The sequence below is a fragment of the Schistocerca gregaria genome, chromosome 1, assembly GCF_023897955.1.
Source record: "Schistocerca gregaria isolate iqSchGreg1 chromosome 1, iqSchGreg1.2, whole genome shotgun sequence".
Lineage (NCBI taxonomy): Eukaryota > Metazoa > Arthropoda > Insecta > Orthoptera > Acrididae > Schistocerca > Schistocerca gregaria.
The window spans coordinates 1,010,774,871-1,010,800,794 of record NC_064920.1 but is presented as its reverse complement, the minus strand read 5'-3'; the positions used below and the strand labels follow the sequence as shown (position 1 = coordinate 1,010,800,794).

The 25,924-nt window shown below is 43.6% G+C and overlaps 2 protein-coding genes across 2 annotated transcripts in view; one reads left to right on the top strand and one right to left on the bottom strand.

The window, feature by feature from the left end:
- The window catches only part of LOC126278723 (translation initiation factor IF-2-like), a 272,301-nt gene that overhangs the window by 186,394 nt on the left and 59,983 nt on the right, over window positions 1-25,924 (bottom strand). The gene's annotated exons all lie outside the window — the stretch shown is intronic.
- The window catches only part of LOC126278688 (mitogen-activated protein kinase kinase kinase 15), a 281,737-nt gene continuing 280,708 nt past the window's right edge, over window positions 24,896-25,924 (top strand). Inside the window, exon 1 of the mRNA XM_049978983.1 lies at window positions 24,896-25,181. Within this exon, the coding sequence (XP_049834940.1) occupies window positions 25,160-25,181 (22 nt within the window). The 5' untranslated portion in view covers window positions 24,896-25,159. The remainder of the gene's footprint in view (window positions 25,182-25,924) is intronic.

The following is a 25,924-nucleotide window of genomic DNA, read 5'->3' as shown; positions in this document are numbered from 1 at the left end:
GTAGAAGTAGGCCTTATCGGCAGACAGAATGTTGGCTGTTTGTATTAGCTGGATTTCAGTTTTGTGTCATTAAAAGAATTTCAAAGTACTTCATTTTGCTTTGATAACTATTTCACAAAGCACATCCCCTCTGTTCAAAACAATATGATCGGTAAAATGAGTATTGTCACGTCTTGCACTTTTGCGTGAACAATAATTACTGATTCGAAAAAAGAGAATCAAAAACTTGTTAAAATGTCAACTTAAAAGAGATAACAATAAGATGGCAAAATGTCGCACAGTGATCATTTGCAGTGCGGCAGAGTCAAGTTATCCGTTGCAAAGTAAGAATTTGTCGTAGGGCCTAGAGGAACATATTTGTCAGAATATTAGGAACAGTTTTCAGCTAGTGAAATTTCATGTAAATTCAACAGACGCCTTTTGTAACAGGGCTCATTTAAATTACATAACAGTTAATCATTCTGAGTGTTCTTGTGAATCATTGTCTTACGTAATCTAATTAACAGACAGCCAAATGCATTTCATATTAATTAAAATCATATTCCTTAAAAATAATTCGTAAAAACAAGTTCATGTTCAAAAGCAGGGTGGCTTTATCGATTCTAGATCTGAATCTATATTATCAATTAGAAATCACGCAGTTTTCAGATTGCTGGCCAGAAATTCAGTTAATCACAGTTTCAGCATACAGCCCCCAACTATAAAGGTGTTGCAACCCATCATAGTGTACGCCTGCATGATAAATAAATGTCCCACATCCTACACAATATTTGTAACTAAGCATGCTGGACAAAAAGTTTGACACCTCCAGGACGCATCAAGACTACAGTGTAATACACTCATTTCGAGGTGCGAAAGGGTTCTTCGTGAGTGACCATCAAACCAGGAACGCCTGCATGCAACCCTGTAAACACGGCTTTTGTCGTTCTGGAAGATGGGAACGTGCACATAATACTCATCATGAAGATGTAAAAGAAAGGACAACATTTGGTCACAGAGAAAGTTGAAATAAACATTCTGCTTATTCTGCTTGATGTCATGGCTATACGATTGAGTGGCCCCAAGTCATGGTTCGAAAACTACCCCAAAAACATAAGAGAGCCACCTCTGGCTTGAACTAACCCCCCCCCCCCCTACCCTCCTCCCACACACATATATTGCTCAATAAATGCCTCATTGAACTGTGGCGCACTCGACGTCTCGCATAATTAGAAAAGCCACTGAGCAAGGCCATTGTGACAGGATGGTGTAGTGGTTAGCGCATCTACCTAATGAGCAGGAGATCCGGGTTAGGCTCTCAGCCTTAGTGTAAATTTTTATATCACTTCACTCTGCATGTACACATCATAGACATTTGAGATCTGAAAAGGTCTCTGAAACTATACAGTTTCATTTAATTAGAGAAGAGGCCAAATTGCTCCTCACCAGACCACACTACACGCTTCCAGACAGCTGCTGTCCAGTTTTTGTGTTGTTTGGCCTACTGAAGACCTGCATCTTCATGTGTTGCTGCGAGCAATGGGCTTTTGAGGGGGTACTCGACATCAAATTTCCATTGCAATGTTTGCTCGGAAACTGGTTAAAATTGTCCTATATTCACTGAAAGTAGAAACTGCTCCAGAAACGATTGGCACAGTCAGTGCGAGACATTCATCTCTGGTGTCTGTTAGCTAGGATCTTTTTACGACCATTGTTCCTACAGTGTTATATGGTTGCATGTGGTACTCCGTTCCTTGTATACACGTTTGATTTCCCGAGTTGCTACAATGAGGTATCAGACAACTTCATTCACGGCGTGGACAGTGACATGTCCAAACCAAATAACTCCTTTTTGCCACTTGATCATGTCCCCACGTCGTGCCATCTTATTGCACTGATCCACACAACCGGCCAGCACATACGTATCACTACACTGCCGTGACGTAAGCTATGGAAGGCAACATGACAGCCTGGTACCATGTTCTACACGAGGGCTGGGCAACCGGCGGCCCAACAGTCGGATGCGCCCCACATTTGGTTTCAAACCGGCCCGCAAAATAAATTCGTGGGAGAAAGACCGAGGGGCTATATAATCTTCCAACGGATGTTTTTAATGCAGCTATTGTAAATCGTCGTAAGTAAAGAAATAATGTCCACGACGCGTAAATAAATGTAAATATCTGAAGATGGGGTGAACGTAAAATGAATGTACTGTCAAAAACGCGTGGTTTTAGACATTGTTTGCTGTCGTGGCCTTTTGAGAAATGGGAGCCATTCATATCGGTCTCAATCCCACACAAGCATTAACGTCAGGGACGCTTTAATTTTGACTTCATACGCTAAGAGCTTTGCTGTCGCGTCACGTGAAGAGGTGGCCCGCGAAATTAAGCATGTGAAAGGAAGGAAGATTGAATTTAACGTCCCGTCGGCATTGAGGTCATTAGAGACAGAGCACACGCTCGTATTGTGTCAGGGAAATTGACAGTGCCCTTTCAAAGGAATCATCTTGCCATTTGTCTTGGGCGATTTAGGGAAATTACGGAAATTCTAAGTCTGGATGACCGGACGCTGGTTTGAACCGTCGTCCTCCCGAGTGCGAGTTCAGTGCGCTAACCACTAAGCCACCTCGCTCGATTTCAGTATGTGCATCAGACCCGCGCCTGTCCTACTCCATCCACAGCACTCCAAAGCTACCAGTTTCCTCTTCTAAGAGAACGAGTAATGTTTTGTCTTCTGAGTTCCTATATGTAATCAATCAATTTATTACGTCGTCCGAACAATGATTCAAAAAATGGTTCAAATGGCTCTGAGCACTATGGGACTTAACATCTGAGGTGATCAGTTCCCTAGACTTAGAACTATTTAAACTTAACTAACCTAAGGACAGCACACACATTCATGCCCGAGGCAGGATTCGAACCTGCGACCGTAACAGCAGCGAGGTTCCTGACTGAAGCGCCTAGAACCGCTCGGCCACAACGGCCGGCAACAATGATTCGTTAGTTGCGGTAGGAAACCGTTGTTTGTAAGAGTACAAATTTCAACTGTGTCCAATATCTTAATATATACGATACGTCCTGTTTCGCTATAATTGCAAGACTCGTTTATGAAGCATGAAGGAAGGGACATGTTTCAGTTAAAATTACAATATGCATCGTCGCAACTGGAGCAGCATGTCGAAGATGTTCTGCATTCGCAGTGAATTTCGTTAGACAATTCCCACGAAGGGGAAAGACAATACCTCGCCAAGAATATCCATGTCGCCGTTTTATCATCATTCACAGTCAATGTATAACAAATTAAGCACAGTATTAGGAAACTGTGGCAGCGGTTCCATGCCTATAATTTTTCTCAGGTAGCGCCAAATATGCTCGATGAATTTATATAAAAGTCAATAACTATTCTCAGGTTTCTGAGCAAAAAGATCTTATCTATGAGATTACAAAAGTGTCCTTATTCATAGTTTTATCTGAGCAAAAAGATCTTGTCTGTGAGATTACAAACGTGTCCTTATTCATAGTTTTATCACAACAGTACATCTTAGTTAGCTAGTGCTTAACACACTGGACTCGTATTCTGGACGAGTAACATTCACTTCCCCATCTGGAGAATCAGATCTAGGTTTTTCTAAATTGCTTAAGGAAAATGACAAAATGGTTGTTTTCAAAAGGATATGGGCCATAACCTTATCCTCTCTATCCCTTCTACGATAATCTGTTCGTCAACGGGACGTAAACGAATAAACTGCCTTCTTTCTTTTCTCCCCAGTAATAATTATTTCTATGATATTCCCTAACTATATAAAAGACTGAGGTGTTGTGCATCAAACCGAACAAAATGCTTAAGTGAGATTTAGTGAAGTCCAAAAATACAACTCAGTTGTCTATGTTGTAATACCACTGTAAAAGGTATTCAAATGAAATGAAATGTCGTGTGCCTAGAGCCTCCCGTCGGGTAGACCGTTCGCTTGGTGCAACTCTTTTTAGTTGTCGCCACTTCGGCAACTTGCGAGTATTTGTAACTGTAGTTAAAGAGTATGAAACTCAAAACAACGCAACATACAGCAAATCACCAAATTTAGTAGACGACATCCTCTCAGAATTATTGAGGTTCTTGGAAGAGCAAGCCTTGGCTATTCCGGATGGTGTGCAAGAGATATGAGATGGGTGAATTATTACATTCTTATTGAAGAAAAACAAACTTCTTCAAGAAGAACGTAATTATTACAATTCCAAAGAAAGCGGGTGCAGACAAGTGTGAATATAGTCCATGGTTGCAAAGTACTAACACGAATTCTATACAAAAGAATAGAAAAACTGGTAGAAGCCGACCTCTGGTGGGGATCAATTTGGATTCTGGAGAAATGTAGGAACACTCGAGGCAATACTGATCCCACGACTCCTGTTAGCAGATAGTTTAAAGGAAAGGCAAACCTGCGTTTATAACATTTGTAGATGCGCAGGATAAGAGAAGCTTTTGACAAAATTGAATGGAACATTCTCCTTGAAATTCCGGAGCTAGCAGGGGTAAAATACAGGGACCGAAAGGCTATTTACAACTTGTTACGGAAACCACACGGTAGTTAAAAGAGTCGAGGGGCTTGAAAGGGAAGCAGTGGTTGAGAAGGGAATGAGACAGGGTTGTCACCTATCCCAGACGTTCTTCAGTCCATACATTGAGCAAGTTCTTGTTGTTGTCTTCAGTCCTGAGACTGGTTGGATGCAGCTCTCCATGTGCAAGCTTCTTCATCTCCCAGTACCTACTGCAACCTACATCCTTCTGAACCTGCTTAGTGTATTCATCTCTTGGTCTCCCTCTACGATTTTTACCCTCCACGCTGCCCTCCAATACTAAATTGGTGATCCCTTGATGCCTCAGAACATGCCCTACCAACCGATCCCTTCTTCTGGCCAAGTTGTGCCAACAACCTCTCTTCTCCCCAATCCTATTCAATACTTCCTTATTAGTTATGTGATCTACCCATCTAATCTTCAGCATTCTTCTGTAGCACCACATTTCGAAAGCTTCTATTCTCTTCTTGTCCAAACTATTTATCGTCCATGTTTCACTTCCATACATGGCTACGCTCCATACAAATACTTTCAGAAATGACTTCCTGACACTTAAATCTATACTCGATGTTAACAAATTTCTCTTCTTCAGAAACGCTTTCCTTGCCATTGCCAGTCTACATTTTATATCCTCTCTACTTCGACCATCATCAGTTACTTTGCTCCCCAAATCTTAAACTCATTTAATACTTTAAGTGTCTCATTTCCTAATCTAATTCCCTCAGCATCACCCGACTTAATTCGACTACATTCCATTATTCTCGTTTTGCTTTTGTTGATGTTCATCTTATATCCTCTTTTCAAGACACTATCCATTCCGTTCAACTTCTCTTCCAAGTCCTTTGCTGTCTGTGACCGAATTACAAAGTCATCGGCGAACCTCAAAGTTTTTATTTCTTCTCCATGGATTTTAATACCTACTCCGAATTTTTCTTTTCTTTCCTTCACTGCTTGCTCAATATACAGATTGAATAGCATCGGGGAGAGGCTGCAACCCTGTCTCACTCCCTTCCCAGCCACTGCTTCCCTTTCATGTCCCTCGACTCTTTATAACTGCCATCTGGTTTCTGTACAAATTGTAAATAGCCTTTCGCTCCCTGTATTTTAACCCTGCCATCTTCAGAATTTGAAAGAGAGTATTCCAGTCAACATTGTCAAAAGCTTTCTCTACGTCTACAAATGCTAGAAACGTAGGTCTGCCTTTCCTTAATCTTTCTTCTAAGGTAAATCGTAAGGTCAGTATTGCCTCACGTGTTCCAATATTTCTACGGAATCCAAACTGATCTTCCCCGAGGTCGGCTTCTACTAGTTTTTCCATTCGTCTGTAAAGAATTCGAGTTAGTATTTTGCAGCTGTGGCTTATTAAACTGATTGTTCGGTAATTTTCACATCTGTCAACACCTGCTTTCTTTGGGATTTGAATTATTATATTCTTCTTGAAGTCTGAGGGTATTTCGCCTGCCTCATACATCTTGCTCACCAGATGGTAGAGTTTTGTCAGGACTGGCTCTCCCAGGGCCGTCAGTAGTTCTAATGGAATGTTGTCTACTCCGGGGGCCTTGTTTCGACTCAGGTCTTTCAGTGCTGTGTCAAACTCTTCACGCAGTATCGTATCTCCCATTTCATCTTCATCTACATTCTCTTCCATTTCCATAATATTGTCCTGAAGTACATCGCCCTTTTATAGACCCTCTATATACTCCTTCCACCTTTCTGCTTTTCTTCTTTGCTTAGAACTGGGTTTCCATCTGAGCTCTTGATATTCATACATGTGGTTCTCTTTTCTCCAAGAGGTCTCTTTAATTTTCCTGTAGGCAGTATCTATCTTTCCCCTAGTGAGATAAGCCTCTACATCCTTACATTTGTCTTCTAGCCATCCCTGCTTAGCCATTTTGCGCTTCCTGTCGATCTCATTTTTGAGACGTAGTAAAGAAAATAAAAACAAATTGGAGAAGTAATTATTGACCTGGGAGAAGAAATAGAAAAAATCGACGTTTGCCGTTGACTCCGTAATTCTATCGGAGACAACGAAGAACTTGGAAGTGCAGTAGAACGGAACGGAAAGTTTCTTAAAAAGAGGTCCTCAGTTGAACATCAACGAAAGTAAAACAAGGCTAATGGAATGTAATCGAACTGAATTAAGTGCTTCTGAGGAAATTATATTACGATATGACACATTAATACGAGGGTAATCCCAAAAGTAAGGTCTCCTATTTTTGAGGAAATTAGATTACGATATGAGACATTAATACGAGGGTAATCCCAAAAGTTAGGTCTCCTATTTTTTTATAAGTACAGAACTCGATTTGTGTGGCAGTTGGTCACTGTTACGAAGAGTGCTTCACGCCCTGTGTGTAAACATGCGCACGCTGCGCTGAGGCGCTCAGTCTTGGCTTGGCAGCCATTGAGAATGGAGCTCCCGTTGGATGTTACCGCCAAGTGTGAATCGCGCACAGTTATTCGGTTTTTGAACTCAAAGGGCACTGCGCCGATTGAAATCCGTCGCCAATTGACGGAAGTGTATGGTGAGTCGTGCATGGATGTCAAAAATGTTGGAAAGTGGTGTAGAGAGTTTACAGCTGGTCGGACCAAAATTCACGACGAACAAAGGAGCGGGAGACCGTCAATTTCTGAGGAGACAGTGTTGAAGGTTCAGCAAACCATGCGTGATGATCGGAGGGACACCCTGGACGATATCTGCACGTTGGTTCCTGAGGTTTCCCGAAGCACCGCTCATGTAATTTTAACGGAAACACCGCAAGGTGTGCGCAAGATGGGCGCCACGCATGCTGACTGAGGACTACATGTGGCAACGAGTTGATGCTTCCCGCGCTTTTCTTCACCGCCATGCAGCCGAATAGGACAACTTTCTGGACTCAGTTGTCACGGGTGACGAAACCTGGGCATACCACTTTACACCTGAGACCAAGCAACAATCACACCAGTTCATAACTTTCTGAACAGCATGGCGACGAGCTGGTATGACATGGGCATACAAAAACTGCCACAGCGTCTACAAAAATTCATAGACAGAAATGGTGATTATGTCGAAAAATAGCTAAATGTTCAAGCTGTAAACTATGTAAACCGTTGTAGAAATAAACAGGTCTATGTACTTACAAAAAATAGGAGACCTTACTTTTGGGATTACCCTCGTAGTAGTAGATGAGTTTCGATATTTGCACAGCCAAATAATTAATTATTGCTGAAGTAGAAATAATATAAAATGTAGCCTGGCTATAACACGGGAAACATCTTTAAAAAGAGGAATTTTTTAATATCCTGAACTAATTTAAGAGTCAATAATTCTTCTCTGAAGGTATTTGCCTGGAGTGTAGCTTTGTATGGAAGTGAAACGTGAACAACAAGAAGTTCAAACAAGAGAGGAAAAGGGGGGGGTATGGGAGCATGAATGTTGTAGAGGGAGACCAAGGGAAGGAATTACGTGGGCTTGCTGAAAAGTAACGCCACGGAATTTTTTGTTCTGTTCTCAATATCGGTTGAGATATGACAAATGATGTATATTACTATAGTCGCAGCCTTCTGCCGACAGAGCGCTCCGAATTATAGCGTGTAACATGGCAGTATGTAACGAAACTATGTCGGTGCGAAAACTGAAAACTAAGAAAGCTGAAAGCACGAATTCGAAGGGTTTATTCACACATGGAGCATCCTCTCCTAAAGCGTGCCAATGGCAGACCACACACGAGCGCTACGACAGCTGCAACAATTGGACGCCTTGGGTTCACCGTCATCGATCATCCCTCATACAGTCCCGACTTGGCTCCACTCGATTTTTATCTGTTTCCAGAACTTAAGGGACGGCTTCGGGGACTTCACTCTGATAGCGATGGAGCAATGCAATCTGAGGTGAGATTGTGTCTCCGTCAACAACGGTGATGATAGCAATAACTGGTCTCTCCTTGGGAGAAATGTGTTCGTCATCAGGATGACTATGTTGAGAAATAAATATGTAGACATGGAGAATAATGATGTAGAACGTTAATAAAGTCTGTAGTTTTCATATAAACAAAATCGGCGGCACTATTTTTCAGCCCGCCCCCGTATGTCGTAAAAGATATTAGGAGACGAAAAGCCATACGCAGGTTAGACTAGCGTGAACAGGAGAGATTATTCATTTATACCAACAATGTAGGAAGTAACCTGCTGGGCCATCAATACAGGAGCGTACCCGTGGCACTAGCGCTGCTCGCCAGCGGCAGTATTCGAGAGTTTTCGTCTACTATTTTGCCCTGGCACACACTCGGTTTGTTGTTTAAATTATACTCTATTGCGATCTGGTATAAATATTCTTAGGAAGGGTGCTTTGCTCTCAGACAGTTGCTCTCAGACAGTTGCTCTAGGAAACGGTGTGATGAAAAAGTATTAATAAAAATTGCAAGTATCGCAGTGTTTCTGCTCTTAACCAAGTGATGAATCCTCAAAATCCAAGCAAACGATACTACAAATCATCTTGTTGTGACGCTCTCTGGAAGGCGTGACGATCAATTTATATAGGTCGTTGCCCCAGGTAGCTATCCGAGAACACCATGAGTTATGAATACGCCTGGAAAACATCATCGCATATATATTATCAAAAGTTACGACTTACTGTTATTAAAAAAAATCCTTTACCCTTGCAATAGCGAAACTGAAATAACCAAGGTAAGTGTTACTTTATGATTGTGCAGATAATTTTTCCTGCACCAGTGGTGTCCTGCAAACTTAAGTGCCATGTTCATAGCATAACGCACCTGAACTGAGCACAAACTACTTTACAGATTTCAACCCCTTGAGTGCGAGGTCCCAGAAGTCCAATGATGACGCGACCACAATATTGACTGCTAATGGCAAAAGGGAGCAGGGCTGGAGGTATACAATGGTGAGCACAGCACGAGACTACGGAGCGTAGTTGAACCGCTTAGTCGACGAGTAACACACAGCGCAGCTACAGTGCTAGTGGTGTTAATACAAAGCAGAGCAATGAAAACGATAAACAAAGCAAACATTGTATTATATCTACAGCAACAGTTGCCGAAGTCGACGTTTCGACAGTATAGCACCCAAGGACTATCGTAGAGTGCAAAAGAGGCGGCAAATAAAATATTAGTGGTATGTGTGGAGTCATACACACTCGATTGTGCAGCCAATGTACATAAGGAGTACGATGATCAAGATACGTGCTTAACAAGTGAAAGAAACCGGTGTCGAGCCATGTAGTTCATTATCCTTGGCGGATCGAGATATGTAGTTCATCATCTTTGGCGGGCAGGGAGCCAGAAACCCCGTCTACAATGAAAATTAGTAAAGGACAATTGTTGTCGAAGGAGCGGGTACTAAACACAATTACGTACATGGAAGATAGTCCGCAGCATAGCAAAAACAGAATTATGAACAGATTCCGAATAGGTCCGCAGCAATAAGACTGTGTAGTGCATAAGAAAACTACGGATAAACAAGAGAGAACAAGGCGCACTTGCTACAAAAAGTGGTGTTTGAGCGTTTCAAGGATGTTCGATACGATTTACAGGATGTGCTTAATAGTGACCTACTGCGTTGTGAACATCAAATTGTGCGCGACATTGATTGCAGTGATTTCAAGGAACGCAATAGGTGGTTGCGTAACATCAAACAGTGCTACAGAATTGGAGGACGTAAGTTAATAAAATTCAAACAAAATATCAACTTGACGATGCAGAACAAACTGTAGAATCGGCCCGAAAATTTGTAGATAAGATAAAAAAACCTTACCTCATCGTTCAATAAGGAATTTGTTTTCAGCTCCGACCCATCGAGATTTGAAGAGGAAATGCATATGAAAGGAAACCTGGAAATCAGAGCTACCAAGAGACATGTATCGAGATCAACTAAAATCAGTGCCTTGTTGTTGTTCTGGTTTTCAGTCCAAAGACTGGTTTGATGGAGCTCTCTATGCTACTCTATCCTTTGCAAGCATCTTCATCCCCGAGTAAGTGCTACAACCTACATGCTTCTGAATCTGCGTAGTGTGTTCATCTCTTGTATTCTTCTGTAGCAACACATTTCAAAATCTTCTTGTCTCTTTTTGTCGAACTGTTTATCGTCCATGTCTCACATCGATACATGGTTACACTCCACACAAATATTTTCAGAAAATACTTCCTGACACTTACATCTATATTCGATGTTAAAATTTTCTTCTTCAGAAACGCTTTCCTTGTCATCCTCTCTACTTCGACCATCCTTAATTATTTTGCTTCCCAAAGAGCAAAACTCATCTACTACTTTAAGTGGCTCACTTCCTAATCTAATTCCCTCAGCATCATCAGATTTAATTCGACTACATTCGATTATACTCGTTTTGCTTTTGTTGATGTTCATCTTATATCCTCCTATCAAAACACTGTTCATTCCGTTCAACTGCTCTTCCATGTTCTTAGCTGTCTCTGACAGAATTACAATGTCACCGGCAAATCTCAAGGTTTTTATTTCTTCCCCCTGGATTTTAATTCCTACTCCAAAGTTTTCTGTGGTCTCCTTGACTTCTTGTTCAATGTACAGATTGAATTATATCGGGGATAGGCTACAACCCTGTCTCACTCCCTTCTCAACCACTGTTTCCCTTTCATGCCCATCGACTCTTATAACTGCCTTCTGGTTCGTGTACAAATTGTAAATGCCTTTCGCTCCCTGTATTTTATCCCTGCCATCTTAAAGAGAGTAGTCGAGTCAACATTGTCAAAGGTTTTCTCTAAGTCTACAAATGCTATAAACGTAGATTTGTCTTTCCCTGACCTAGCTTCTAAGATAAGTCGTAGGGTCAGCATTGCCTCGTGTGTTCCTACATTCCTACGGAATCCAAACTGATCTTTCCCGAGGTAGGCTTCTACCAGTTTTTCCATTTGTCTGTAAGGAATTCGTGTTAGTTTTTTACAGTCGTAACTTACTAAATTGATACACCGATAATTTTCACACCTGTCAGAACCTGAATTCTTTGGAATTGGGACTATTATATTCTTCTTGAAGTCTAATGGGTATCTCGCCTGTCTCTCATATCTTCCTCACCAGATGGAAGAGTTTTGTCATGGCTGGCTCTCCCAAGGCTATCAGTAGCTCTAATGGGATGTTGTCTACTCCCGGGGCCTTGTTTCTACTTAGGTTTTTCAGTGCTCTGTCATTTTCACGCAGTATCATATGTCCCATCTCACCTTCATCTACGTCCTCTTCTATTTTCATAATATTGCCCTCGAATACATCGCCTTTGTATAGACCCTCCGTATACGCCTTCCACCTTTCGGCTTTCCCTTCTTCGCTTGCGACTGGTTTATCACCTGAGCTCTTGATATTCATACAGATGGGGATTCTCTCTTCTCGAAAGGTCTCTTTAATTTTTGTGCAGGCGGCATCTGTCTTACCATTAGTGATATATGCTTCTACATCCTTACATTTGTCCTCTAGCCATTCAAGCTTAACCATTTTGCACTTCCTGTCGATCTCTTTTTTGAGACGTTTATATTATTTTTTGCCTGCTTCATTTACTGCATTTTTAACTTTTCTCCTTTCATCAATTAAATTCATGTTTCGTGTCACCCAAGGATATGTATTAGCCCTCGTCTTTTTACCTACTTGATCCTCTGCTGCCTTCACTATTTCATCTCTCAAAGCTACCTATTCTTTTTCTACTATATGTCTTTCCCCTGTTCTGGTCAATCGTTTCCTAATGCTTCCTCTGAAACTCTCTAAAACTTCTGGTTCTTTCAGTTTATCTAGGTCTCATCTCCTTAAATTCTATCTTTCTGCAGTTTCTTCAGTTTTAATCCACAGTTCATAACCAATAAATTGTGGTCGCAGTCCACATCTGCCTCCGGAAATGTCTTACAATTTAAAACCTAGTTCCTAAATCTCTGTCTTACCATTATATAATCTATCTGAAACCTTCCAGTGTCTCCAGGCCTCTTCCACGTATACCAGGCGGCTTCCTCTTTCATTCCTTACCACCAATCCATATTCAACTACTACTTTTCCTTCTCTTCCTTTCCTACTATCGAATTTCAGTCCCGCATGACTATTAAATTTTTGTCTCCCTTAACTATTTGAATAATTTCTTTTATTTCGTCATTTTTTTTTCATCTCTTCATCATCTGTGGAGCTAGTTGGCATATAAACTTTTACAACCGTGGTAAGCATGGGCGTCGTGTCTATCTTGGCTACAATTATGCGTTCACTATGCTGTTCGTAGTGACTTATCCGTGGTCCAACTTTTTTATTCGTTATTAAACCTGCTACTGCATACCCCAATTTGATTTTGTATTTATCGTCCCTGTATTCACCTAACCAGAAGTCCTGTTCCTCTTACCACCGTACTTCACTAATTCTCACTATATGCAACTTTAACCTATCCATTCCCCTTTTAAAATTTTCTAGCCTACCTTCCCGATTAAGGGCTCTGTCATTCCACGCTCCGATCCGTCGAACGCCAGTTTTGTTTCTTCTGATTACAACGTCCTCCTGAGTAGTCCCCGCCAGGAGATCCGAATGGGGGACTATTTTACCTCCGGAATATTTTACCCGAATGGACGCCATCATCGTTTTACCATACAGTAAAGCTGCAGGCCCTGGAGAAACATTACGGCTGTAGTTTCCCCTTGGTTTCAGTTTTTCGCTGTACGAGGACAGCAATGCTGTTTTGGTTGATGTTGCAAGGCCAGTTCATCCAATCATTCAGACTGTTGCCCCTGCAACTACTGAAAAGGATTCTGCCCCTCTTCAGGAACCACACGTTTGTCTGGCCTCTCAACAGATACCCCTCCGTTGTGGTTGCACCTACGGTACGACCATCTGCATCGCTGAGGCACACAAGCCTCCCCATCACCGACAAGGTCCATGGTTCACGGGGGAGGATCAATGCCTTTAACGGATTGTTATGCAATTATGCTGATTTTTTTTGTGCTGCGAGAGATTGAAGTACTCTGCCCCCCTACGATCCGGTCTCGTGCGCCTGATGGCAAGCAACAGTGGGAAAATAGACGAAAAGGAACTACAGCTATGGTATGAGCGCTTCTTTTGGCCAATATCTGGTCACAATATCTTGCTTTTGCTTGATTCCTGGTGTGCGTATACCAATCATACTCCTTCAGAGCAAACTACCCCTCCTGAACAGTGTGTCACACTGCACTTTATTCCACTTGAAACCAATGGACAAATATAGCCTCTGGATTTTTTGTGTGGCTATAAAACATATTATCACACTGTCTGCATCTACACCTCATAGGATGGTCAGTTTCACGATAAGCTCCATGACAGATTGTTTCACATTCGGTTGAATTTTATCACATTCCATCAGTTCTCATCATCCCGTTGTCCGCCCCCGGTAGCTGAGTGTTCCGCGCGACAGAATGTCAATCTTCAGGGCCCGGGTTCGATTCCCGGCTGGGTCGGAGATCTTCTCCGCTCAGGGACTGGGTGTTGTGTTGTCCTAATCATCATCATTTCATCCCCATCGACGCGCAAGTCGCCGAAGTGGTGTCAAATCGAAAGACTTGCACCCAGCGAAATTGTGTACCCGACGGAGGTCCTAGTCACACGACAACACACACACATCACCCCGTTATATCAATATGGTTCTATATGCATTCTTTAAGAGTGGGTACCTAGCTGAACACTCCGTGCGGTTTGTGATTCCCTAGGAGTTGCCTTCTATCTTAATTATTCGAACCTCTGTGATCACTAAGGGGCGCCATTTTTCATTCGGTGTTCATGGTGCAAGTTCATGGTTTGTTTTGAACATTTCTTGAATGTCGACAGCGTCAGTTTTGTGAAGCGTAATACACACATCCCATAGAAGGTTTATTTCTGCACCTCCCAGGCACTCATTTCCTGTCGCCCCCCCCTGATACACGTGGTGAGTCTTTAGCAGCTAATACTTTTAAGTACTTTACAAACTTGCACGGTGAAGAAAAAGACTTTTATGAAATTTATGAAGACGAAATATCTAGAAACGAAGGATAACCGAACAGTTTGTCCTCAACATGAGATGGCAACAGCGTTTAAAACATCTAATGAAGTTTCTTGGTATGTGGAAGAATTGTTGGAAAATATTAGTGGGGAAAGGCGTACCACAAAATAGCGATGTGGAACCAAAAGACATGGCAGTTTAAAAGGAGAAAGGGGCGAAGATACGTACAAGACGAGCATATGGAGCCATCAGGGACACGAAGCGAACGAAGGCCACTGATGATAAAGTATATATCACAAAAGTACCAGACTAAAGTTTCATGTAAGAAAAATTGTCCCGCTGACACTTCAGAGACACCTAAAGTGATAGATAAAATCATAATTAGAAGAAGATAAGTTTCGTTTCAGGAAAGTAAATGAAACCAGTAATACAGCTGAAATGAAGGGAGTTATAGTCAAAAGTGATTACGCTGTTACTGAAAATATCTGTGTAGGCTTTAATGAGTGGCAAAATATTTGCACAAACAAACTATGAAAGACAGAAACACATTGCGCATGTCACTGGATAGAGGTAGGTTCTTACGTTTGAACACAACTGAAGAGTTTCAGGTCGGCTTGGACGGCGTGGAGGTTTTGCTACACTTCACCTCATGCACCAAACACTTTAATAAGTAGCCACCTGGACACTCATCTTATATATAACGAATGCTGCTTACTGAACATTCGGTCGCCGTTAGGTATTATTAATCAGGATCCAGCTGTGTCCTGAATCCGTGTGCCTTCTTCCTCCAACTTGGCTCAGACTTCGTCTCCTTACAGGCTGCAGATAAAGCCGCTGAACATTAACTTCTCGTTCTCATTCACTCCACCAAATAAATAAGAAGTGTGACTTAATTCACCTTCTTATATTATCTTCAAAATTACAACTAAATACATGATAAATGAGGACCACTACCAACTGGTATACTCCATCTCTGTACTATGTACATACGAGGTCTGATATTCAAATTGATAATTAACAATTACAATATATTTATTACCTTTAACTTTCATGTTCTTAGATTTCATGGAGCTCTTTCTTCCGCACCGCCCGATCCATGGAACGCCTACCTCCACCTCAGCAAGTAGGGTCATCTGACTGCTAATCACTTCCGTACAGTTACTGGAACATTATCTCTGATATCAGCACCTACTATTTAAAACACCTGGCAACAATGGGATGCTTACCATTTATCGACTACTCTCAGTCACGAAAATGTGACACTTCTCATCCAAAGGATGGGACGCGCCTTCCATTATCGATTCGGCAAGAAGTCGCTTCTGCACAAGCTGATTTATGACTAGCATACAAAATTCTAGAAGTTGGTTATATGTATGCAAAGGGAGGAGCACGGGTCGGCCAACCGGGCGAGGTGGCGCAGTGGTTAGCAGACTGGACTCGCATTCGGGAGGACGACGGTTCAATTCCGCGTCCGGCCATCCTGATTTAGGTTTTCCGTGATTTCCCTAGATCGCTCCAGGCAAATAACGGGATAGTTCCTTTGAAAGGGCACAGTCAACTTCCTTCCCCATCCTTTCCTAATCCGATGATACCGATGACCTCGTGTTTGGTCTCTTGCCCCAAACAACCCCCCCCCCCCCCCCCCCCCCACTGGTCGGTCACGCACATTGCTAATGAAAATATCGAGCGTGTCCGAGGTGCGTTCACACGGAGCCCTCAGAAATCCACTTGACGGGCAGGCCGGGAACTTCAACTTGCTCAAACAACGGTGTGTCGTGTTCTGAAACGACGCTAGCATATGAAGCCTTACAAGTAGCAGTTAATGCAACAACTGCGGCCCTGCGACCATAACAGAACATGCGAATTATGTATTTCAGTTCTAAAGGATATGTGGTAGAGGGCACTTTTTCCGAACGACTCGTCTTTTGTGACGAATCGACGTTTCGTCTATCGCATAAAATAAACCGCCCTGATGTGAGAATTTGGGGGTCACAAGATCCTGGCGTACTCGTTGAACGTGAAAGAGACTCAGCAAATGTGAATGTGTTCTCTTCAAAAAGTACATTGACCTTACTTTTTTGCGGAGCAAATGTGACAGAAATGCTATACTTGTACATGCTGCAAAGTTGGTTGTTTCCTCAACTTCACGAAAATTCCAATGATTTCATTTTTATCCAAGACTGCGCCCCGCCTCAATTTCACCTTGACGTGCGGCATTATCTTAGCAACCCCACCCCCAAACGTTGGATTGGAAGAGGCGCACAACAAGATCTTGTTCATTGCTTTTGGCCTTCCAGGTCATCAGACTTCACATTTGCATGTTGCAAGACATCCCTGACATGCTCAATAGTGTTCATGTCTGGAGACTTCGGTGGCCAGCGGAAGTGTTTAAACTCAGAAGAGTGTTCCTGGAGCCACTTTTTTCTGTGGATGTACACAAAAGACAGAGTCTTTGTCCCAACTAAGCACCTACTCTTCATGAACTGAGAAATCGAATTGTTGAAGCTGTCGATTCAATAAAAAGGGACCTGCTGATTCGTGTGTGGAAGTAAATGGATTCCCATTTTAATGTCTCTTCAGTAACGCATGGTGATCGTGTTGAATGTACGGTATATAAAACTTTGAACTTTCCTGTGTTCAGTGATGTCACAATGTGTTTCTGTCTTCCACAGTTTATCTGAAGTAAGCCACTGAAAGTTGTTCTATCTTTTGAATCACCCTGTATATCTGGGAGCAAAACAGAAGAATAAGTGTGAAAACATAAGAGGAAGTGTAAAACAGGACTGCGGCCTCCACTCACCCTGTTTAATATTTATGTTCGATAAGGTTATCAACGAAACTTTCGACTGGGAACTCGTGTTCTTTTGTGAAATTCTAAATCAGTATACAACGCGGGGGGCGAGGTCCAATCCTACACACATGTTTAGATTGCAATGAAATGCGATACAGATCACACCAAAGATCATGATCTATGAACTGAACACTATGAACAATTTTCCGTGCACACGACGGATGCTCGCATATGCCACTAATTGTGGAAAATGAGATTCAGAAAGCGTCGCTAGTGAAAATGAAGTCTTCTAGTGTTAATTATACGCAATGGTTAACGCTTTGAATAGTGTCTTCAGCTGTGTTTCGTAAACCACGTCTGAGTCTAGGTTTGTGGTACAGCCTGTAGACAGGCCAGCACTTAAAGCACTGGCATTGTGGTCAGGACTCTTGGGAGGCAATTTTATAGAACAGGGAAGTTCTTAGGAAATAAAAGTAGTTGAAAAGTGCAAGTGAGACCGTAGAATTAGTTTATACGTTCTTTGGCGTAATGTAATGAACCATGATACATATTCTACGCACATGCTACACAAGCGACACCGCTTTCGGCGAGATCTCGCCTTTTGATGCTGCCATTTTACATTCTCGTGTTTCGCCTCTACTCTGTACTGCTACAGTCGGTGGGGTTCACCTGGTTTATTCCTTAGGTATAGATTCAGTGCGACCACTAACACATTATATTTCAAAAGCAAAATTGAATTTTGCGTACATTATATTTTTGAATCCTCTTAAGAGTGTACGGCAACTGTTGACATAGACGTTAGTGAACGATTAAGTAGAGCCAGTTTCGGGAAATCAAAGAGACCAGAAAGGAAAAAATACAAGTAGTATGACAGACGATATCAAAGCTTAATGCGTTATTTGCTCAACAAAATGTAAGAACCATAGTATTTCATCAACTGAAGTATTAAACCGACAATTGTTGTTATGCACGTTGATGCAAGTAGAGAGAGATTGTCACGAGATCTACGGCCAAAAATATTTCCATCTGGCTGCAAACACAACATGCTGAATCTTCCAGGTTTAAGAAATCGATGACGAGCACAGGTCCTGAAATTGTGTAGTTCGTCTCGGTCTCCTGGTCAGCCTTCTCTTTGATAGACGCTTTCAAGGTTCTTGACAAGCGCTCGATGTATGCGAAGGATTTTCAGAAGACACGACTTCCACAATTTTCACTCGCGTGATAAAAAGCTTCCTTGCGAGACTGCCAATTTTCTTGACACTATAACTATGTCCGTCAAGAAAACTGGCAGTCTTGCAGGGAAGTTTTTTAACACGCAAGCGCAAATTGTGGAATGCCTGTAATTGGTTCACAAATTAGTGGTCAACTGCATGCTGTACGTGTTCTCCAGTCACGAAAAATATCGCCCTCTGGTGGAAACTCGTAAAATGAGCACAGTAGTGTGTAAGACTGAAGAAATGTGACCGAGATGTGAATTACGCGAGTCTCTTGCATTACACAGGTTCCGGCAGAGAGGTATTACACTTTTCAAAACATTCTAGGACGTTTCTTTTTTTTAATATACTCCAGTTTTTGTATTTCTCCAAGATTAAAAACACAGCGTCATTTAATAGATAAAACGGACAAATATGATGCATTGGAATTCAGTTGCGAAAAATTACATCATACAAATGGCGGCCGTACTTGTTCATGCATTGTTGTAGGCAAGTGGAAAAATGGGCCATACACCTTTCAAGCATAGCAATGGGAATTTCTAGAGTAGTGACTTCTGAAAGAGTTTCAAGCGTGTGTGGTTTTCAACGTAAACTCGACATTTCAGGTAGCCCCATAAGAAATAATCGCACGGGGAAAGATGTGAGGTCGAGGGGGCCACTCCAAATCCACACGCAAAGGAAAATAGGCGACCTGGAACGTTCCTTTAGAAAAGCCAAGGTTGGTCTTGAGGTATGGGAAACAGCCCCATCGTGTTGAAACCGAACATTATCGAGGTAACTCTGATAACCTTCTCAGTTCTAGCGTAAAAAATTTCCGCAACACGGTGAGGTGATGCTGTAAGTTGACACTGTGCATCCATTTTCTCCGAAGAAGTAGTGTCCCGTGAAGCCAAATCGGGCTAACGCGCATCACACAGTTGCTTCCTCTCTATGCAAGGGCCTCTCGCGGAATTACAGTGGATTATTTTCCAACCAGTATCGGCAATTTTGTTTGTTCATAGACTCGATAAGTGAAAATGAGCGTCATCAGTCATTATCAGAATACTGTCATTTTCCAAGTCTCCAGCATCCCTTCTGCAAACATATGCCGCCGTACGTAGTCATGTTGCTTCAGTTGTTCAACAACCATGATTTCAAAAGTGTGAAAGTGGAGGTCAAAGTGCAAAATGCAGTGAACTGACCTGTCTGAAATGCGCAAACCGCACTCAAATTGTACCGTTGAACGACGAGGGCTGGCCGCTACAACTTGTCGGCCTTTCTCAATGTTTTATGTTGTTCTAACTGTCCGAACACCTTCTGGGGCTGTTCCAGGTCTCATCGTTCTTAAGCTGTTGTACCACTCCCTTATTGCTGGGCGAGATTGGACAGCACCGCGTCGACCAACAATGAATTTCTTGCGAAATCTTCGCTGCCTTCTGCGCTGCCGGATGACCGGTTGCAACAAAGGTTGTTCACGGCTTCAGAAATGGCCAATAATAACGGGTGTATATCAATCATTGCGGATGCAATAGCTCCCCCACTACTTTAGTTATGGCGGACTCTAAACCGTAACATCTCCCTGCCGGACCCTATAGTTATGCACTGAAGAATGGTTCAAATGGCTCTGTGCACTATGGGACTTAACATCTGAGGTCATCAGGTCCCTAGAACTTAGAACTACTTAAACCTAACTAACCTAAGGACATCACACACATCCATGCCCAAGGCAGGATTCGAACCTGCGACCGTAGCGGTCGCGCGGTTCCAGACTGAAGCGCCTAGAACCGCCCGCCCACATCGGCCGGCTATACACTGAAGAGCCAAAGAATCTGGTGCGCCTACCTAATATCTTAAGGGCCTCGGCGAGCACGCAGAAGTGCCGCAACACGACGTGGCATGGACTCGACTCGTGTCTGAAGTAGTGCTGGAGGGAACCGACGTCATGAATCCTGCAGGGCTGCTCATAAATCCGTAAAAGTACGAGGGAGTGGAGATCACTTCTGAACAGCATGTTGCAAGACATCCCTGACATGCTCAATAGTGTTCATGTCTGGAGACTTCGGTGGCCAGCGGAAGTGTTTAAACTCAGAAGAGTGTTCCTGGAGCCACTTTGTAGCAATTCTGGTCGTCTGGGGTGTCGCATTGTCCAGCTGGAATTGCCCAAGTCCGTCGGAATGCATAGTGGACATGAATGGATGCATGTAACCACACAGGATGCTTATGTACATGTCACCTGTCAGAGTTGAACCTAGACGTATCAGGGGACCCATATCACTCCAACTCTACACGTCTCCCACCAATACAGAGCCTCGACCAGCTTGAACAGCCCCCTGCTGACATGCAGGCCCCATGGATTCATGAGGTTGTCTCCATACACGAGCATGTCCATTCGCTCGATATAATTTGAAACGAGACTCGTCCGACCAGGCAACACGTTTCCAGTTGTAAGTAGGCTGTTTAGGTTTTTTTATTGGTAACGCCACATAGCGCTCTGTATGAAAAATCACTGGCTGTGCTGTGTGCAGTCAGGGCTGGTTGGCATTGTTGTAATACTCGCCATTGTAGTGTTGGGCAGCTGGATGTTAACAGCACGTAGCGTTGCACAGTTGGAGGTGAGCCGCCAGCAGTGGTGGACGTGGGGAGAGAGATGGTGGAGTTTTGAAATTTGTAAGACTGGATGTCATGAACTGCTATATATATTATGACTATTAAGGTAAATACATTGTTTATTCTCTATCAAAATCTTTCATTTGCTAACTATGCCTATCAGTAGTTAGTGTCTTCAGTAGTTTGAATCTTTTATTTAGCTGGCAGTAGTGGTGCTCGCTATATTGCAGTAGTTCGAGTAACGAAGATTTTTGTGAGGTAAGTTATTTGTGAAAGGTATAGGTTAATGTTAGTCAGGGCCATTCTTTTGTAGGGATTTTTGAAAGTCAGATTGCGTTGCGCTAAAAAAATATTGTGTGTCAGTTTAAGCACAGTCATGTATAATTGTACTAAGGGGATGTTTCATACAGTCTTCAAAAGTCCAATGTCGGTGTTGACGGGCTCAGTCGAGGCGTATAGCTTTGTGTCGTGCAGTCATCAAGGGTACACGAGTGGGCTTTCGGCTCTGAAAGCCCACTTCGATGATGTCATGTTGAACATTTCGCAAGCTGACACTTGTTGATGGCCCGGCATTGAAGTCTGCAACAGTTTGCGGAAGGGTTGTAATTCTGTCACGTTGAAAGATTCTCTACAGTCGTCGTTGGTCCCGTTCTTACAGGATCTTTTTCCGGCCTCAGCAGTGTCGGTAATTTGATGTTTTACCAGATTCCTGATATTCACGGTGCACTCGTGAAATTGGCCTACAGGAAAATCCCCCCTTCATGGCTATCTCTTGGAGGTGCTGTGTCCCATGGCTCATGCGCTGACTATAACACCACGCTCAAACTCACTTAAATATTGATAACCTGCCATTGTAGTAACTGATCTAACAACTGCACCAGACAATCGCTGTCTTATATAGGCGATGCTGACCGCAGCGCCTTATTCTGCCTGATTACATATCTCTGTATTTTAATACGCATGCCTATACCAGTTTCTTTGGCGCTTCAGTGCAGTTTTATACTCTGATCACAATTTTATCTTCGCAACTGTCCCGGATAGCCTTGCGTGTTGAAGCTATGGCTCCGGATCAAATACCCCGACGGATGAGCAACGAGGGCTGGTGGCCGGACAGCCTGGATATGGTTTTTAGGCGGTTGCCAACATCCCCCGGGTAGGACAAAGTCCCGACTCAGTTACAACGATTCGCAAATATTTAGAAAACTTTCGCTCACTTTCACACAAGTAACACTAAACATCTACAGCTGGGGTACACAAATTCCCTCCTGGATGGTAACTAGGGACCTGCGCCGATGAGTGACAAGGACACAACAAAAGGAAGAAAGCATACTTCCCTCCAGCCCTAGTCACAACGCCCCTGCTCACACCATCACGCGCTAACGTCCCTATCACTCAAGACCTTTAGTCGCCAACTGCGGTGCCACGAGATCCCATAGTCATAATCATCTTTCCACCTCCATAATACACTAGTGGCCAATAAAATTGCTACACCACGAAGATGACGTTCTACAGACGCGAAATTTAACCGGCAAGAAGAAGAAGCTGTGGTATGCAAATGATTAGCTTTTCAGAGCATTCGCACAAGGTTGGCGACACCTGCAACGTGCCGACATGAGGAAGTTTCCAACCGATTTCCCATACACAAACAGCAGTTGACATGCGTTGCCTGGTGAAACGTTGTTGTAATGTCTCGTTTAAGGAGGAGAAATGCGTACCATCACGCTTCCGACTTTGATAAAGGTCGGATTGTAGACTATTTGCGATTGCGGTTTACCGTATCGCGACATTGCTGATCGCGTTGGTCGAGATCCAATGACTGTTAGCAGAATATGGAATCGGTAGGTTCATGAGGGTAATACGGAACGCCGTGCTGGATCCCAACGACATCGTATCACTAGCAGTCGATATGACAGTCATCTTATCCGCATGGCTGTAACGGATCGTGCAGCCACGTCTCGATCCCTGAGTCAACAGATGGGAACGTTTCCAAGACAACAACCATCTGCACGAACAGTTCGACGACGTTTGCAGCAGCATGGACTATCAGCTCGGAGACCATGGCTGCGTTACCCTTGACGCTGCATCACAGACAGGAGCGCCTGCGATGGTGTACTCAACGATGAACCTGGGTACATGAATGGCAAAACGTCATTTTTTCGGATGAATCCAGGTTCTGTTTACAGCATCGTGATGGTCGCATCTGTATTTGGCGACATCGCTGTGAACACACGTTGGAAGCGTGTATTCGTCATCGCCATAATGGCGTATCAACCAGCGTGATGGTATGGGGTGCCACTGGTTACACGTCTCGGTCACCTCTTGTTCGCATGGACGGCACTTTGAACAGTGGACGTTACATTTCAGGTGTGTTACGACCCGTGGCTCTACCCTTCATTCGATCCCTGCGAAAGCCTACATTTCAGCAAGATAATGCACGACCGCATGTGGCAGGTCCTGTACGGGACTTTCTGGATACAGAAAATGTTCGACTGCTGCCCTGGTCAGCACATTCTCCAGATCTCTCACCAACTGAAAACGTCTGGTCAATGGTGGCCGAGAAACTGGCTCGTTACAATACGCCAGTCACTACTCTTGATGAACTGTGGTATAGTGTTGAAGCTGCATGGGCAACTGTACCCGTACACGCCATCCAAGCTCTGTTTGACTCAATGCCCAGGCGTATCAAGGCCGTTATTACAGCCAGAGGTGGTTGTTCTGGGTACTGATTTGTCAGGATCTATGCACCAAAATTTCGTGAAAATGTAATCACATGTCAGTTCTAGTATAATATATTTGTCCAATGAATACCCATTTATCATCTGCATTTCTTCTTGGTTAGCAATTTTAATGGCCAGTAGTGTATGTAACCAATAAAAAAATGAATCACCTTATACCCGTGGCATTCCTAGGGAAGGGTTTGGGTTAGACAAATGATGTAGAACGTTACCTGCCATCATGTGTAACACCAACAGTGAAACTCATAGGAAAATGAGTTATGGTATGGGTAACTTTTGCAGTACTATGTACTGTGTACAGTAGAGGAACAATTCGGAGACGATGATTCATTGTTTCAGAAGGACAGTGCACCCTGTCAGCCAATGGCTTGTGAACAATAATATTCCTGAACTGAACTGGAGCGGCCGGAACCTCTTCGTGAACCCAATGGAACATATGTGGCACGAATGTGAAAGTTGACTTCTATCCAGACTCCGGCGGTCAACATTATTACTTTCATTAGTTTCGGGTCTTGAGGAAGAATGGACTGCCATTCCTCCACAGTCCGCCCCCGGTAACTGAATGGTCAGAGTGACGTATTGTCACTCCTCTGGTCCCGGGTTCGATTCCCGGCTGGGTGGGGGAATTTTCTCCGCCCAGGTACTGGGTGTTGTGCTGTTCTCATCATCATCCTATCATCCTCATCGACTGCAGGTTTCCGAAGTGGCGTCACATTGAAAGACCGGCATCCGGCGAACAGTCTTCCCGAATTGGGGGCCCTAGCCATACGCTTAAATAAATAATTCCTCCACAGGCAGTCTAACTGAAAGTGTCCCCAGCAGAGCTGAAGCCACCATAAAGGTGAGAGGTGGTCGCGGCCCATATTAACGTCCACTAATAGGTGTCCGGATACTTATGATCAGATAGTGTATATGTTAAAACTCTTAGCAAGCAACACTGATAACGACACGAGTAGACGGTAGAGTTTTGAGACTCCTTGTAGAACGCTGAGAAGCGTCTGTCCCGCGGAGGGAAAAAAAGGAATTTACGTAAGACGGGAAGCGTTCGCTGGCGGCTCGGCGCAGCGCGGCTGCTATGTAGTTGGCGACGGCTCGCGTGCCGCGCTGGCTACGCAAGGGCCGTTCCTGCGTCTGCGACTGCGTCCGCGGCAGCCGCGGCGTCTGGGAGTGGCCACACGGCCTGCAGACTGCACCGCCGCCAGCACACAGCCGTCACCCGACGGCCGCTTCTCCAGCGGGACGCACGAATCTCGCCGATAGCGCGCTTTTCCTTTCCGCTGAGCGCTGCATTTCCTACGCGGCGCCTCCCGAGCTGGCAGTCTGCCAGAGCGTGCGCTCACCGCCCCAACATGCGCGCCCGCCGCAGGAAAGGTGAGTCCCGGCCGCTACAGCATACGCCGCCCGCCGCGCTGGATTCGCGTGCTGGATGCTCATCGCAAATTGTGCACCGTTAACTGTTCATAACCACTTCGAGAAGATCTCTTGCAAGGATTCCGACAAGTGTTGGTACGCTAGTGATCGAGTGTTTTGCTGCATGGTTAGTGTTCGTACCCTGCGTTGTTGTTCGTGCGGTCTTCAGTCCTAAGACAGATTTGATGCACGATTTCATGCGTATTTCCTCGTTAAAATCAGGATGTGTATCCTATCAACCGATACATTCTTTCAGTCAACTTCTGCAATAGATTTTTTCCTCCATAATATGGTACAGTACTTACTCACTAGTTACTCGATGTAATCCTTTCTATGTATGTGTCTGCTTTACGGAGCATATCGTTGAATTCGAGGGATAGACATACCAAATACTGGCGGAATAATGTTTGAACCCCAGTACGAAAGCCATTCTTGTTTGAGCATTGATGTACTGAATTTCTATAGTACCAAATTTCGAAAGTTTCTATTCTCTTCTTGTCTGAACTGTTTATTGTCCACGTTTCATTCCAGAAAAATACCTTCAGAAAATACTTCCCAAGATTTAACCTCATATGTAATACTCATAAATTTCTCTTTCAGAAACTTGTTTTCTTTTTTTCGCCCAATAACCGTCGCAGTTGCGATAACGGTCATTTCTTTGTGGCAACTAGTTGCGGGCCATCATGTCCTTTTTTCAAACCACA